The sequence below is a fragment of the Pecten maximus genome, chromosome 17 (genome assembly GCF_902652985.1).
Source record: "Pecten maximus chromosome 17, xPecMax1.1, whole genome shotgun sequence".
NCBI lineage: Eukaryota > Metazoa > Mollusca > Bivalvia > Pectinida > Pectinidae > Pecten > Pecten maximus.
This window is the reverse complement of record NC_047031.1, coordinates 18,090,577-18,108,353: the sequence shown is the minus strand read 5'-3', so window position 1 is coordinate 18,108,353 and position 17,777 is coordinate 18,090,577. Positions and strand designations below refer to the sequence as shown.

Here is a 17,777-nt window from a genome sequence, read left to right as displayed (position 1 = left end):
TTAGAGGCGCTATTGTCGTTTCACCCACGCGCATAGTTTCCATGCGTCATTGAATAGAACATTTCTATAACGGAAAATGGCTAAAATATGCATCGTCGTTCAATAGTACATTTCCTATCCCACTAGTTAACACTTTGATCGATATTAGCGGCTGTTACGGCCTGTATACGTGATAGATGGTCATCAACGCCAACACGACCTAACCATAATCAGATGTATTATCTCAGCCGCGTTCATTGTGTGTATTATTGGACCAATATATTCAATTTAAGTTGTATGTGTATTTAAACGCCAGCGAACCTGTTATGACAGGAAACTCTATTTAGTACTTTTTGTGTTTCAATTATCTCGCTTATTTCTAATTTAAGGTTAAAACATAAATGAACAATGAAATGAATGTGTAAACTAATGTGAATTCCTTTGCGGATAAATCTTTTGAAGATACCATGATTGGTATAAAGGTACCATGGGAACCGAGATAGCTCAGACGATTAGAGCGCCGGCCACGTACGCGTAACCTCACATGAAGATCCGAGGTGCATGGTTCGAGGTTTGTGTTTCTCGGTAAGCTAAATAACGACCAGGTCTGTGCTGCTGTGGTTGTGTCCCTGAACAAAACATTTTACCCATATTGCTCGGGATAGCATGCGATGCGCCAGTGTGTTGTTCAGTGAGAAAGTCATCAACTGTTACAATGCTATCAGTCTCAAGATGACCCTATCTGTTCACAGGGCGATAAACCCAGCAAACAAACAGACAAACAAACAAACAAGCATTAGATAATCAATGAGCAATAGGACCCAGGAATTGTTTCAAATATGTTGCAGAAGTACTAGAATTTTTACATCAAGACTTGAAGGATCTGACTGAGATAAACTATTAAAGAATAACGTGGCGTTAGGATGACGTCGTGAACGTTGAAAATTTACCATAATTATGTCATAGGCGTACTGAATTAACATTATGCCATGGAGGTATTTTTCACCTTATTTCAACATCCCCCCCCAGCTTATTTCAACAGTCATTTTTGCCAACTTATTTCTAAAGTCATTTTTTGTTTTATACCATTTGTGATGCTCTGGTAACTGTTTATAACACTTACGAGTCTTTGAAGGACACCGTATATGGTGAAGTTTCACATACATGAATGGTGACTATTGTATACCTCTGTTCCTAGAGCATAATAGGGCTGCTTAGACAATAGGATAACAGAAGCTATAGTGAATACCGCCATCATGTCGAAACCATGATGATCACCCAAAATCAATAAAAGGCCAAAATACCCATGAAAAAGTACCAACAGAATAAGACCACGTGGTCTGGAAGGGTAAGCGTCTTCCACTTTATCGTCAGCACCCGTTATACCAACCTAGGTCAAATAAGAGTTGAGTCAAGTCTCAAAAAGAGAACTTTGTTAAGCTTAATTTCCATTTAAAGGTAAATCTGATATCTAAAGGTGAATCTAGTTATCAGTTAATGGTAAGGCTAATTATCATGTAAAGGTAAAGCTAATTACCATTCAAAGGTAAAGCTTATTTTCCATTTTGAGGTAAAGCTAAATTTCCATTTTGAAATAAAGCTGATTATAACTTAAAGGTAAAGCTGATTGTTGATTTAAAGGTAAAGCTCAAATTCCATTTAAAGGTAAAGTTAAGTTTTCATTTTAAACACAATTGCTATATGCAATATCACTGTAATATATACCTATTGGCATATGATATGATTTGATATTACATACAAGGTATAACGGATATCAATCTACAAAGGGAGGCCTAAGGATTGTTTGTCTCTTTGAATGATATAATTGTATGATTAGTAGTTCAGAAGCCTATGTAATCACCCACCAGGCGTCCGAATACAAGACCCATTACCGTTACCATTAAGCTATTTCGAGTTTGTGTTATTTCGTTATGTAGATTCTCTTGCCTCTAGGCAATTAAACAGCCTCGTGACGACAGTAAACGCGTGAATCTGTTGTGTTATTATGGCAATTAACATGTATAATCTTATCGCAAATCTATCAAGCACAGTAAGGCACAAACAGCTTTATGTAAGCCCAGTCGCAGATTATCGATTATTTGACACTTTTTACTCGGATTCTTTTCTTTGCGCGTAGGCGTCAAGTGGGTGATTAGAACGCTCATAGAGCTAGCCGTTTATTTTCGCATGAATGGTAAATTGATGAAAAGCGTGTCTCGTGAGACAGAGCCGTGTTCAAAGAGGAGACAGTAAAGAGAGATAGTGAGGGGGAGGCAATGCTGTGTGTGCAAAATTAACTGATTGACAAGGAATCTCCTCGAAGATTCATGAATGTATATAGCTTTCACACGCAAATGTGTGTATGAAATCTCCCACTCACTCAACACGGACTCTAATTTGATAACATTTATATTAGATCTGCTGAGGAATTTTATTTTGCCAATCATATATGAAACAATGCATATGGGATTCGCGATTAATCCAATAAAGTTATTTAATCATTGCACTGCCCTTATCCAGTGTGTTTCAATGTTCTATACAATGTACAAGCTTCGTTTATTACCATAACGAACTAGAGGGGGATGCATATCCTAATAAATACGGCAGATTTAACTTGATAAAACATCTGAAGAGTCATGGAAAATGATTGACCAATACCATTCAATTAATTGAAAATTATATAAAATGTACTTTAATAATTATCTAATATATTTTTTGCAATTTATTATTGATATGCATTTTTCTATAATCGCGAAAACTTTAAATCTTTCACCGATTAGTGACTGGTTTAATGAATTTTCAAAATGACCACCCAAATCCTCATTTTGTATTCGTTTACTTACTTGAGGTACATGTTGTAATTATTATTATATACATTCTTTATCTATAGTATTGCTCATGTTTGAGTATTGGTATTTGATTATAATTATTGTTTGTTTGTTTTGTTTATCGGCTCGTGAACAGCCAGTGTCATTGTTAGGTGGGGTCGCCATTTATCCGTTGATGACTACCTCACTGAACAACATACGGGAGGCCTGTCGCATGCTACCTGGAGCAATTAGGTAAAGTGTCTTGCACAAGGACACAACCACAACAGCACATACCGGCCGGTTTCTCGACTTTCCGAGAAACGTATACCGACACAGTTAGGGAGAATCGAACGACGCACTTCAGATCTTCACCTAGATGAACGTGACAGGCGTTCTTAAAAACTGGGCTATCATGACCTCTTTGTTTAAGATATTTTACAAACTTATAAAACATATACAAACACAATATACATTGCACTGTATCTCACAGCAATGGATATTGCCTGCGAGCTTTGTCAACGAATATCATTATCAAATAAAGTAATACCTACCTCGCTATCGTCTGTGACGTCATTGATTTCTGTGTCGTCTCCATTGGAAACTATGCTTTTGTGTAATCCTGCTGCTGGCATGTCTATCTTGTCGACTGTTACTTTATGTGGACCACCTTCCGTGTCATCACTTTTTGTGGTTTGTTTTAAATCTAAAACCAATTCCTGTTTTACGGGATCTAAAACTAAACGAAAACAATAAGAGTGTAAATAAGATAATTTATATCATATATTTCATATTTAGTAATATGGAATTGAGTAGACGAACCAGTACCAGGCTTAATCCCACTATTACCATTATTCATTAATATTCGAAATTTACCATTGTGATCTATAAAGTTCCACGTCACATATGTATGTGTTTATTATGAAAAAGAAGCAAGTACAACCCAAAGACATTATGTTAGATGTAGGTACACGACTTAATGAACTAAACGAACTAATTAATCACTAATTTGAAACATCCTAATTCGCCTTTTGATACTTGATTTTTCTGACATATTAGAAGCAAAATCATCACTTATGAACTGTGATAGGATATGTCCATATTGTAATGTTTTTCCGATGAAGATTAGTTTTGTTCCTCACCATTACACAGACTTACTTTTTTCCTCTGCAGTAGAATCTGTATTTACTTTGCCGTTAACATTTGTATAGTGGTATGTTTTATCTTTCTGGACTGCGACATTTTTATGGCTCTTTGCTGAAATGTAAGAATAGATGATATATTTATTCAAAGGGAAGACGAATATTGACTTGCAGTTCTAACGCTATCGAAGCATTCATCTTTATTTCCACACACAATAGAAATTTCATTCCATAAATGATTTGTTATTATATATAATTGTATAACATTATTTAAACATGAAGTATAATTCATTACCTAGACGTGAGGACAATGTGATATGGGCAGTTATCGCTAGAAATATATGCCTAGGATCGTTTTAAGAAAGATATTTGATTTAAAAAAAAATACGATTGAATCTCTCTCATGCGAAGTTATTCCCATTACGATCAAATTGCTCATAATTTCAGTAGAAATGAGTGTGCAACGATATTTATGTTTATGCCTCCGCCCCTTATGAATATATTTCTGAATTTATTATTTTAATAGGCACTGCCTGTTACGAGACGTTCAACTAGCTTCGTCTAAACGCCTTTCCGCCCTTCAACGAAATAATCTAGAGAGATTCAGAGAGACAAAAATGTTGGGTAGGAGAGGAAGGGAGAAAGAGTGGCAAGCAGTATTATTACGGACGGACGGACGGACGGACAAACAGGTAAGAGTAGGCAACAAAAACGTTATAGTACCAGAATATATAGCTAAAATGTTTGATTAGCGTAAACAATGTAGCATCGAAACTATGAGGAAAGAAATGTTAGATATAATACTAAATATTAGAATACATGATAATTCGATAACATAAAACTATCGGCAAACGATACAAATAAGATATCTGCATTTCAAGCAGATTAGTCTTAAAAGTTTTTGAAGCATTTCATCTAAGTTATTCCTACTGGTATACTCCATTCGTAAGACACAACAAAGGAATCAGGCTAATGGACTCGATAGAGTGACATTGACACCATTATCTGTTAATAAACTCAGTCATTCCATTACGACTGTTACTATAAAAAGGCGATAAATAATGACACACATCATCACCCACCTGCGAGTTGTGCTAATTCTTCCAAGGCTAATTCTTGATCATTCACCTGTCAACAAGTAATCAGTCGTTGTTTGAATATTACATAACTTGATAATAAGCCGCGCGAGTTTGATGATCGAATGGCTCTGTAGATAACGACTTTGTTGTTGACAAACAACCGGGATTTGACGTCCGGAAAATAAACAGTTGAACTTATATAAATTATCTACATAACATTGTTTACAATGTTTTCTCTCACTTGTGTAACAAACCAACAAAAGTGATGAATATATCATTATCAAGCTTGGCTCATATCTAATAATGATTATTCTTTCACACTAGTTAATTAACGTTTTAAATAATTGACACGAATCATTCACAGAAAAACATTTCAATTTACCATATCAAATAAATATTACATGAGGTTTCAACACTACAAATTATTTTTCATTCTAAACATACTAACAACTGAAATGAATCTGTATGAAAACTTGTAGTGAATTATGACGAAATATGAAATTAATGTTAAAGTATTTGTTACGTTATTATCCGCAAAATTTGGCACAAATTTGAACTGCGAATTTGGCGCAATTTTACACCCGAATTCTCTGTTTTATAAAATATAGAAACATTAATCCAGATGATATTTCATGTCATTTTATAATAAAGTCAAATCACGTTGCACTGACAGCTGTTATTAATGTTTAACACGTGTTTCCTGTGTTACCTAATAGGTGCTTTAGGACTTTTACTCCAGAAGCGATAAACAGATACTGAAATAACAACATGATACGGCAATGAATTATCATATATCAAAACTTAAAATACTCAAACTTGTTAAGTTATGTTACATGGAAACGTAGCAAAATATTGTATGATATAACACGGCATGACATTTAGTAGAAATTTCCAGAAGTTGAATCATGATTAAAAATGAATAATCGCCAGCCAGCAAAATGAAGGAAAATATAAGTTGAAAATGCCACAAGAAATTATAAGGCAATTTCACGCAAAAGTTATACGGGTGAATTTGAATTTGAAGAAGACGGAAAAAACATGATTCCGCAGATAGCCCACATTAGTGGGTTGTGCAAATGCAGTTAAACTTGTTATTTTTTTTTAACCTTTTCGGAAAATACCCTCATGACCATAAAAAGCACTTGTCTGTTCCAGCAATAGCAAAGATATTAAATTTTAAACATATGGGCTTGCCAAGAAGTCGGGTCGATTGGAACACTAGGTAGTTCAAGAGCGCGAAGTGCCACCGTTCGAAACAAATTTCATAGCTTTACACAGTTTTAAGAGAAGTGTTAAAACACATTATTCTTTCAAATTTCAATGTTTCATCAATATCTGACAAGAAATACATTTAGTTTCAACGATTATAATTTCTGAATTCGAGTAGCAAATGTATTGCATCTAACAATCATCAAAGGACACCACACGATATAATATTTTAGCGAATCTCTTATCAATAGATTTTAGGTTATTTTTACGACAAGGAAAGAGATGTATGGAAGTCATTGATTTTGTGTGCAGGCTTGAAACTAAAGAGCATATATAGAACATTACTGACTAAATTGCCATGATCATTATATATATAAATACAAAAAAAAAAAAAAATCATCAGTACTAAGCCAAGATCATCCAATCCAATTCACGCGTGATATATGACGTGATATAATATTGTAATTAGACCTAGAACTAGATACAGGTCTCGGAGATACGTACCCGTGCTGCTGGCGCTTCCGACGATTTCTTGTCTTCTGTAAAATATTAAAAAAACATAAAATGAATAAACATATCAAATGTGTTCAACTAATTCACCAATACTCAAGATATTTATTATTTTGTTCTTCAATAATCAGGATATTTATTTAACAGCTTAGATTATACAACACAAAAAGGAAAAAATCAACAAAGAAATTGTCATCATACTTGTATAAAACAAACAATATTCAAAACCTGGTACTAATGGTTTCATTTTATCATGAATGTATGTCCTGATAACGTCATATGTCATCACTATTGATCTTTGGAATAAAGAATAAAAACGTGTGAAGTGTTAATGCTGATGTGTGTAAGCGTTATACATGGAATACTGTACTCCGTTCACAGTACTCATCAGGCTAGAATGGTTTATCCAAAAATATGGTAAATTGAGCGCAAGTTCTGGTCATTTCGCTGCTGATATATCAGGAATCAGTGTTTAAATTCAATTGTTAAATGTTTCTGGAAAATTGCACAGAGTTGAAATAGAGCTACCCTTTTTGTGCGATATATGTTTATATGTCTATTATAGAATCAGATACAATTAAAAATGGCGTTTACAATATGTTAAAATGATAAGGCATCCGTGTTCTTTTAAATAAGTAAATGATAAAAAAAAAACGTTTTGTCTCATATTTATGTTTTATATCAAAACAGAAGTTCCTAGTTCCTGTGTAAGTATTAAATGATTAAACGCTTATTGTACCACCAGGGAGACACAAAAAAAGAATTTGATGGAAAATAATTAGAATGTACAGGCCTCCTATGTGTCTCCAATATATAAATGTTATATAATTAGCACATATTGTTTTCCATTTATAGAACCTCATTTCATGCCGTTTTTTCGTACAAAAAAAAATATCTCGGTTTCGTCCCAGAGAGCCAATAGTCATTCGCCACTGACCAGATTAACGGTTACTTCCAGTACGGTATACTCATGGGTATATTTGAGCGATTTTCCACTTTGTATGCCTTTGAACGTTGGAACTCCCTTGCGGTGTGTTTCTCGGTCTAACTTTGTAAACCTTGTGTTTTGTGACTCCCCAGTTGTATACTGATAGGAAATCGATCACCATATGAATCTAAATTTACAATTACCGGTCAAAGAAGCGAACTAATCGAAAACCGAGAAATTCCGGTCACGAAGAAGTACGATAAACGCAAAGGCTGATGTTCGTGTTTTTCTTCTACTTTGTTTTCGGGTTCTTTCAACTTCATCTGTTATTCAATTTTCATTTAAACCAGCCGAATCTAGTGCATCACTTGAAGTTTAATTTCGTCTTTAACGTGGATGTACAATAATTAAAAATGAAACAGCATCATGAATGTTTCAAAATAAAACAAACCTGAATAACCTAATTTTTTATATAAAAAATCCGATAGATAGATGATTGGAACGTATTTGGAGGACATTCTCACACTTTGCCTATCCGTCTGTCTGTCTGTTTAGATTTTTCGATGATTCTTATTTACAGAATTTTGCTTTTTTTGCAACAGGTTTAATAATTTTCTTTTGATGTTTAATCGAATCTGTGTTATCGATCTGGCTGATAAGCCGTTCCTTTGATATGCCTACACATTTCCATTTGTACTTGTCCAGCATAAACATTTAATCCCACTAACAGCGTAAGTAATAAAGGGCATTGATGTCCATTGATATAAAGATAAGGAATTGGCTGCCCGAGGATGTCTCCGTTACCATGGAAGCATATAATTAAGAGTCTCTCAAGATTAGAGAGACTCTCTCAGTCACGGACGACATTGAGGCTTCATAACGCCGCAAGACTTATGCGGGGAAATTATGTATACCTGATTATCACAATTAATGCCGTCACAAAAAAGGTAAAATGAGGTCGAATTATAAACAAAAGGCCTGGATTCGCATGGTGAACATAGAATGTTCCTGAAGTTTGGTTTGGTTTGGTTTATTTTGTTTAACGTCCTATTAACAGCTAAGGTCATTTAAGGACGGCCTCCCGTGCGTGCGACATGCATGCGTGTGGTGAGTGCGTATGTGTGTTTTGGGAGGCTGCGGTATGTTCGTGTTATGTCTCCTTGTGATAGGTCGGAACTTTTGTTCCTGAAGACTAAGCGTCCTCTGTTTCGTCGTTGACATCCGCCATGATATCCGGGTAAAGGCATATTCTCGAAACGGGAACTACTATGGTGACAACGAAACCACCAGGCATTTCAGTAGGTTACGAACATGTCTGGCGTGATATCGAACAAGGAAATAGATTATATTCATAGGAGTGCACTCTCTCGTGGACTTACTCCAACTGCATTTTTCAAGACCCTTTGTTGTTTTTGTTTTCGGTAGTACTCAGTATCTTTCACGGAAATCATGATAATGAGAACAAGTGCTTGAATATCTAATCAACTGCGACAACACTCGAAAAGTTATCAAGCCGAGACAGACATGAGTTGCAAAAACATACCGCTTTATTCCTCTGATTTTTAATTTGAAGAAGAAAGAGAATATATGTCCAGTATTCAGGGAAAACGACATTCAAAGCAAATGCATAAATTTAACACAAAACATTGCTCTCACTGTCATAACTAAAATTAAGGATATATTGACTGATGTTTTCAAGTATCTTAATATTGCTCGTGTTACCTACCTATTATCAACACACGAAAATCACATATCGAGTATAATATTCGAGGTTAGAAAAAACTCATGCTGAAATATCACAGATCATATGCGTTTAAAAACACTAACTACCCAGGAGTCATTATATAAGCTTTTAGTAGCGTTGTTGAAGTGGTCTCTTTAAAAATGTCCCCATATTATTTAAGTGGACCGTTAGGAAATTCTTGACAATGACTACAAGCTAATGCGGTGACCGTTGTAATAACATCACGTGACCAGTGTGGCTCTTCAATCTGATGGATAACCAAGTGTTTACGTGAAACCATTTCAATTAACTCAAGCTGTTCTTAACGAAGATACCTTATTTAGAAACCAATTACCAAGAGGCTGGCAGGATACATGAAGTTTGGCTTTATTTGTCTAAGCGACCTCACTGGAAAGGGTAATTTCCAACTACATAAGCGACAAGAATGAATGACGTCTCCCGCGTTATTGCCAATTGATAATTGAATCTTGTTTACGTGTGTGTCCTATTTCCATTCGATAGAGATACATGACAGAAACCGGTGGATCGTATACATATACAAAGAAGTTAATCCTCCTCTTCACCGCCTCAGGTAAATTACAGGATAAGAAAATCAATGCTAGAGATTGGATTGTCATCCTGGTGTCGCGGAACGGTAACAAACCCAGCACTCATTGCCGTTATAGCACTATATCAATACTGCTCATAAAACTTGTCATTTTCAAGACAAATGCTTGCCTTTTTAAATGTTATCAATACAAATATGACTCATCAATATGATTTATTCCTCAATGGGAAACAAAATCATTGCAATATATTTACATATATTTGTTTACTAATTTCTTCATAATGCAGCCCGGGAATATTTTTTAGGGAAACAAGAAACATCTAATAGTTAATTAAATTCTTCATACAATGCCTCCGGGGAAACTGTGATTGATTAACTTCCAATAAAGATTATAGATCAATTTTGCCCAAATAAGTACATATGTGGTAGACCCACTTCCTGTAAAAATCATGAAAAAAAAAATTTATTTAATAACACTGAAAAGAAAGGGCTGATTACTGTGTAATAATTTAAATGAAGGCACATAATGTACACATAGAAACCTCTGAGGATGTAGCCTGTATATAAAGTGTATAGTTTTCTTTTGTCTCAGACATTGTACAAAATCATTATAAACATACAATGATAACAACCAATCGTCTCTTCAAACACTTTATTCAGTGAAGCAAGCAGAGTTGTAACTCCAGATTTTCATATATAATTTTCCCCTTCATACAGATGTATAATGAAATATTTTGAACCTAACAAAGCTTTTGTCAACTAAGTCCAGACATCCCCGCACCCAGCGGCCAAGCGTTGTGCTAAAACACAGATTGCCGGTGGAGAATTGACGTTCTTACATTAAAAATTGAAATAAAAGTAGAATGTTTCCATTACATATCGGTAAAAAGTAAGGCAGTATCTGACGTAAATTTCTTTTTGTTGTAAGAGTATAAAGTTAAACGCGACAAACCAAATTATCCATTAACTCCCTCGCCAATGAAAACGACAACATAAAAAACAATAGCTGAGCTGTCTAGCACCCGTCTGCCCTTGTCTCGTAAAGCCAAAATGGACATCAATATTGAATATGAAATACGGATTGTCTGTTTTAAGATTAATCTATTTCTATCCCTTTTGGCAAGAAACGATGCCAAGCCTTTTTCCTTTCGTCAATAAAAAGGCATTTGAATATGAATGAATATATTTGATGTCTTATCATCACGTCAGTGCTTCTTGGAAATGTAGAGAATGAGGGCACATTATTATCAAAAATTAATTTTCATATACCGCTATACTATGGCAACATAGTCGATTGAAAGCGCTTCACAAGTAATTTCCCTTTATTATTTCGCATTTAGGTACCAGCCAATATCTTATTCAACTCTCTGGGGAGAAAACAGCCGGAACCACATTTTCGGCGCTAATAGTTTGTACACGACATTCCCGTCACTGCCTAGTCAACTTGAGTACAACGGAGTAAAGCATATTGTTGAAGAACACATCACCCTGGCAAGGACTCGAAATAGCGGGCAAGTAGCCATATATCCTTCCATCGGACACCCCGAAAACGAATAAAAACGACGATTTTATTGATTTTTAGCCGAATAAGGAACTAGTATTTCACAGTCAATTTGACGTTATTTGGTATATACCCGATCACAAGTATTCGTGGGGAATACCCTTAAAAATTACTTGATTTGCTTTTTGAGAACCTTACATTTCTTGGCTTGCACACAATAAACGCCCCCCCCCCCCCCCCCCCCCCCCCCCCCCCCCCGGTAGGATGAAGTGTAACTAATACCAATAGTCACTCACCTGCCTGTGTCAGAATTGACATTTGCGGAGAACCGGTTTTCTACGTGTATCGAATTGGACATAAATTGAGACTTATCTACAGGTAAGATAATCAATATCAATCAGACAATAAGGAGGGAAGAATCAGCATGCATGGAGATTTATTTCCATGTAAGCAACTATTAATCCTGTTATATCGATTGTTATTAAGGGGACGCAAGTACTGACATACAGATAATCAAACCTTTCATCTTCAAAGATAATACAACCGCAATGAAAACAGGAAACTGTCAGCATACAGAGCTCTTAATTCAAAACTGCAACATTAAATTGTTTCTTCAAATGTTATGAAATCGTTAGCGACTAATTAAATATTATATTTCAATAATGGTTTTACCTTACCATATTCATCATTTTGTAAGAAAGAAGTATTGATCATAAGAAAACACAGATCAATACGTTTCAACTTAATTGACCTGAAGATGATCGGGCATTTGATCAGTGGAACAGAAATCGAGATTCGATATTGCGGATCTGTCCCTATAGATACCTGAAGTGGCGATGCTTCCTGTAGCATGTCCCCTACATAAACAAGTTTTTCATGTAAATAGATACATCAATAAGGATTTCTGATAATCAAAACAACAATAAATGCCTGTTTATAACGCATTTCTACACCAGTTTTTCCCCAAACGCTCGTTTTCATATTTGTTATATCCCCTTTCTTCCCTATTGTGTCGCATTTTTGTTTACTATGTAAATTCACGGATTACAGGATGGCACTAGATCTGTCACCTAAGTTGTTGCAGTTGCCTAAACAAACAAACAAACAAACAAAACAAACAAAACAAAAACAAAAAAAACAAAAAACAAAAACAAACAAACAAACAAGTCCTAGTCCATTTATAAAATTATTTCATATCTAATCCAACGTAATTAGATAATTAATCTAATTCGTTTATAATTTCCTCATCGTTACCTTCATACTGATTGAATGCATTGTCATTAATATATTTCCAAAAATAAAGTAGCCAAATAGTTTTTACTATTACTCTGTGATTTCCCAAACTGCTCCAAAATACACTTGATAAGAAAATAGCGCTTCATCCATTCATACAAAACAGCGACATTTATACTCAATTACAGGGAAGCACTTCGTCTCAGACATCCCATAATTTCCGAGAAAGCAGCCCAGACGGTGACGTAACCATTTTCTGCGGACTAGTCGAATCCAGTAATTGAAACAGTTGGCGCGTGGGAGACGTTATAAAAGAATGGAGTAATTCTCTTCAAATTCGATATTCTTATCCCACGCCTTTGTCGGCAACAAATGGGCTGGGGCGGCGTCTTGCTTGCATCGCCAGAAATCATTTAACTTATGGATTTAATAGATATCTATAAATAATAGATGACTGATATAGATTTTTGACTGTAAGAAAACTGAGATCCCAGCACAACGCTTGATTTAAACGTAAATATATTTACATGATTTATATGAAAAAAATATTTACAGGAATGTTGAAGACATCATTCCGATATAATTTTGTAGATTTTGATAAAGTTATACAAATGTTCAATTTATCGATAACCTTTTTTTTCTTGATTCAGGCGCTGGGTAAAATTCCTTTAATAATGGTTGCATTAATTACAGTTTTTGTTAATTGTTTTCTTTGATTAGGATTGCTTGTATGAAAATGCACTTATTATTCATTCCACTAATCTTTTTTTTGAAACTCGGCCATGGGCTAAATTTAGGTAGGCCAAATTAAGTACCTTTACAGTATTTGACAACATTCCAATACCTCATTTCATAATTTGCATGTCTACAAAAATATCTCCGGGACTCACTTATTTATAAACAAGTATCTTCGTCATAATGTGTTTCTTTAAACTGACTCGCGGTTGGCCATTTATTGAGGGATCGCCCCTGTGAGTAAACCTTTCGGGTCTGTCCCCTAGTTTTCAATTGAGGATTCGCTCCTGTGAGGCGGACTTCGGGCTTTGGGATGCGTTCGGGGATCCTTTCGCGAAACATGCGGGGAAATTTGAAAAATATTATTCAGCTTACAAGCAATTGTTCGTCATACTAAACAGTTTGCCATCTGTCGCCGTATCCTTAGTTACAAAACCTTCAGTAACGTTTGACATCTTCATATTCTTTCTTTGATCAAAACAACTTTGTGGTAATTTAGCTCGAGTAAATATTTATCAGGTTAAATGAATATCATTTGTTATTTAAAAGTATCCCGCTATGTGCTAAAAACAAACCCATGATCTGTGAAGAGCGAATACATTTGTTTATAGCACATCTTGTTATGTAAAATGAAAACAAACAATATCAAGGAACGTTCAATGAATTTTATTCATTTTATCTTTTAGCCTGCTGTTCGTTTGCGTTTTTGTTATACTTTTAGGAGTTTCATGTCTTTTCAACGGTCATATAAGGTCGGATGTAGAGGGGACACACACAGCCAAGTCATATGATGTCGGGAGTGGAGTGGACACAAACAGCCAAGTCATATGATGTCGGGAGTGGAGGGGACACACACAGCCAAGTCATATAATGTCGGGAGTGGAGGGGACACAAACAGCCAAGTCATATAATGTCGGGAGTGGAGGGGACACAAACAGCCAAGTCATATAATGTCGGGAGTGGAGGGGACACAAACAGCCAAGTCATATAATGTCGGGAGTGGAGGGGACACAAACAGCCAATGTCATATGATGTCGGGAGTGGAGGGGACACAAACAGCCAAGTCATATGATGTCGGGAGTGGAGGGGACACAAACAGCCAAGTCATATAATGTCGGGAGTGGAGGGAACACAAACAGCCAAGTCATATGATGTCGGGAGTGGAGGGAACACAAACAGCCAAGTCATATAATGTCGGGAGTGGAGGGAACACAAACAGCCAAGTCATATAAAGTCGGGAGTGGAGGGAACACAAACAGCCAAGTCATATAATGTCGGGGGTAGAGGGGACACAAACAGCCAAGTCATCTATGCGGATTGGTTGGGAGAGGACAACAACAGCCTATGTCATATGAGGACGGATGTGGAGGGAACACCAGCAAAATATAACAATGAGTTACCCTAAATTTCCTTAAAAGAAGTCAGGCCCATCAACGCTTAAAAGATTCCCCAAGGTCCATCCCTTTAAGTCGCCTTTTACGACTTCCATGCAGTGGAATACATCAAGGATTACTGAAGAGTTCTTGGAGATTCGTATTTGTTACTGCATAGTTGTTTTGTTTCACGGTCTCACATTTCGCGGTTGCCCATGGCAGAACTAAATCATGTATATTAAACTTCGCACTACCAAGCCTTGTAACCCGCAGTAACCACTTCTATATAGATGTATTTGAGTGCATATATAAACATTCACTATAGGTATTTATTTTCGCGCTTTATTTAATGACCGTGAATATCGCGAAATATAACTCCGCGAATATGATCAACTATTCAGTATGTTGTCAAATATATAACGTTGATTACAATATCCTATGTGCGACATTAAGATGTATTCAAGCTCCTCAAGCAAGTAAACCTGAACAGGTTTTTGAGTTTTCGTTATCATTCAAGTTTTAGGTGATTAGTTTTAAAATATAAAGTTTTCATATAAATATTTCTTATAAAGAATTGTGAATGAACGATTATTTATGAAAATGTTCGGATTTTTTTTTCGCACATTATTTTATACTTTTTGCTGACATGACAGTCTAAATAAAACTTTCGCCGTATTTAACATAGCATCCGTAGTATTCTTTACATTGACAACTAACAGAAACTATCGTAAGAAGGCTCTGTGATTGGCAAATAATATTGAAGGTATTTTTACGGCATATTCGTTATATATATAATTAAAATACATGCAAATAAGATGACTTGCGAAAATAGCCTTTTGAAATTTTCATTGAAAACAATATGTTCATCTCTCGAGTTTTTGATTTGGCAAACAACATAACAACGACAATAAGTGTTGTCGGGACAGTTCTATATACCCTCATCAATAAAATTGATCTCGTTTGAACATTCCCAATTCATACTTTATGTTTCTAGAACTGATATTCCGTGTAGATGACATTTGATATGGGTATCATGTTACCACACAATGTCAAAAAAATAAAAGGTCAATTGGAAATTCAGTAAAAAAAATATGCTAGGAGAACGAAAATGTGTAAAGCAATATTAAATTTGACATTTTTTTTTAAAATTCGGTATTCAACATCTAAACCAATTGAAAACATTCAGATCAGCTAAACATTTGCCGTTGTCATAAGGTAAGATATTGTAAGTTGATGGATACGTGTTACATATGTTAATACGTCTTACCAATCTTGGACGCATCGATGTCGTATCTTTCACATCGCTAGGGATGTTTCAAATATGATACTAATTTCTACTACCGACTGCACATGAAATTTGATTCTTTTAGGTACAAAAATTAACATCATATGGTAGAAATATCTCTACGATATGTTAAGGTTTTGAAAGCATTGCAGTAAAATACTGGAGATATAAGCAATTTTCAATATAAATTAAGTGATAAATATATGGCGAATAATGAATATATAACTTCATCATCATTCACCTGTTTCGGCCTTCTAACGATGTTCTTTCATACACGGGACAGAAAGGTTAACATCCTGAAAATTTAGGATATTTAGAAAACGAAAAAGAGACATAAACAAGAATCTAAGACAAGTAATTGTATCGTTTACTTACCTTTAGGCGACGATACCGATTTAATTGGTCCCGCAATCGCTGCTAATACACACATCAGCAATACGGTGCACACCACCTCTGAATGGTAACACATGCTGTACATGTGTTCAACACAAACTTGTTCGAAAAACTGTCAAGAAATCAAGCAACCGAAACCAAAATGCTTGAAGAGCCAACAGCTGTGACTTTAAAGCGCTGAAGTATTGTATCTTGCTAATTTTTAGCGTGGCGTGAATTATTAAAATGTAAATAAACAATTGTTCCGAAATGTCAGTAATTTTGTCTTGTTCTTGAGTGTCGGCTTTATCTATATGTATGGTCTAGCCTTTGTGTTGTCCAGTTAATTGTTCGCAGTTCTCTTGACCAGCTGACCAGTGCCGAGCACGTCCTTTCTGTTCCTAGTGCTTAGTGTTTCTGCCGATGCGAAGCTTAAACTCGTGCTTGCCAGCTTCAAATTGCGTGGGAAGTGGAAGGAGAAAAAATCGATTCTCCGGCTATACCGTATAACTTCGCTATCTCAGCGATCTGCCAGTAGGGCAAGTTACCATCCTATCCCACACATTTATATCTTATGACGTCAGAGCTAATTTTGCATCGCGTTACCATAGCAACGTGCCGATATTTTATATTGATTTGTTGACACTTGACTGAGTGATAAAGTCGTTGTCATCTTACATTGTTCTGGCTCCTAACAACAATAACCTCATATAATTGTGGCTTGTATTGTTTGAGAGGCGTGAACTGTTTTGCTGCCAGATTGTCGTTAAGGCTCTGAGTGGTCATTATCAGAATCAGGGTTACTCGATCTCTTGAAAGTGTCGTGTTGAAGCGTTTCCGGCTAAAGATATTGACATTGATGAGGATTAACAAGCGGTCAGTTCAGCAACAGGCTCTGTATTCAGCAATCTTTACTTTGTATGAGATCTGGGAACATTATTGGACCTGGTCACATTATACAAAAAAAAAATCCTTAAAGCTGGACGCATGTTAGAAAGATGACCGGTTTGTAGGTTACATTTCCGGTTGATGAATGATTAATTAACAATTGACGTCACCACGATATCAATACCAAGTACAACGTCATTAGTCAATTTGTCCAAAAGGTTAATTAGCTCAAATAATTAAACTGGACATGTACGTAATAGCACTACCAAACACAGTTCCTTTATATGAGTATTGATTTCAAATATTTTTAATGTTGAATCATTTTTAAAATTTGATAGTAATTGTTTTGATAAAAGTAGATATAAAGGAAATCCCTGTCTTAAGCTGACAGAACATTTAATTCTACACATTAACCAATTCTCCATTTTAATGTTTCGCGAATCCC

General features: G+C 35.5%; 1 protein-coding gene across 1 annotated transcript in view; it reads right to left on the bottom strand.

Moving 5' to 3' along the window:
- LOC117315410 overlaps positions 1 to 16,873 on the bottom strand; it is a 32,308-nt gene extending 15,435 nt beyond the window's left edge. The window contains exons 1-5 of the mRNA XM_033869592.1: positions 16,448 to 16,873; positions 6,721 to 6,755; positions 5,011 to 5,056; positions 3,945 to 4,043; positions 3,341 to 3,525 (exon numbers count right to left, since the gene is read on the bottom strand). Of these exons, the coding sequence (XP_033725483.1) occupies positions 3,341 to 3,525; positions 3,945 to 4,043; positions 5,011 to 5,056; positions 6,721 to 6,755; positions 16,448 to 16,550 (468 nt within the window). The 5' untranslated portion in view covers positions 16,551 to 16,873. The remainder of the gene's footprint in view (positions 1 to 3,340; positions 3,526 to 3,944; positions 4,044 to 5,010; positions 5,057 to 6,720; positions 6,756 to 16,447) is intronic.
- Positions 16,874 to 17,777: the final 904 nt, after the last annotated feature.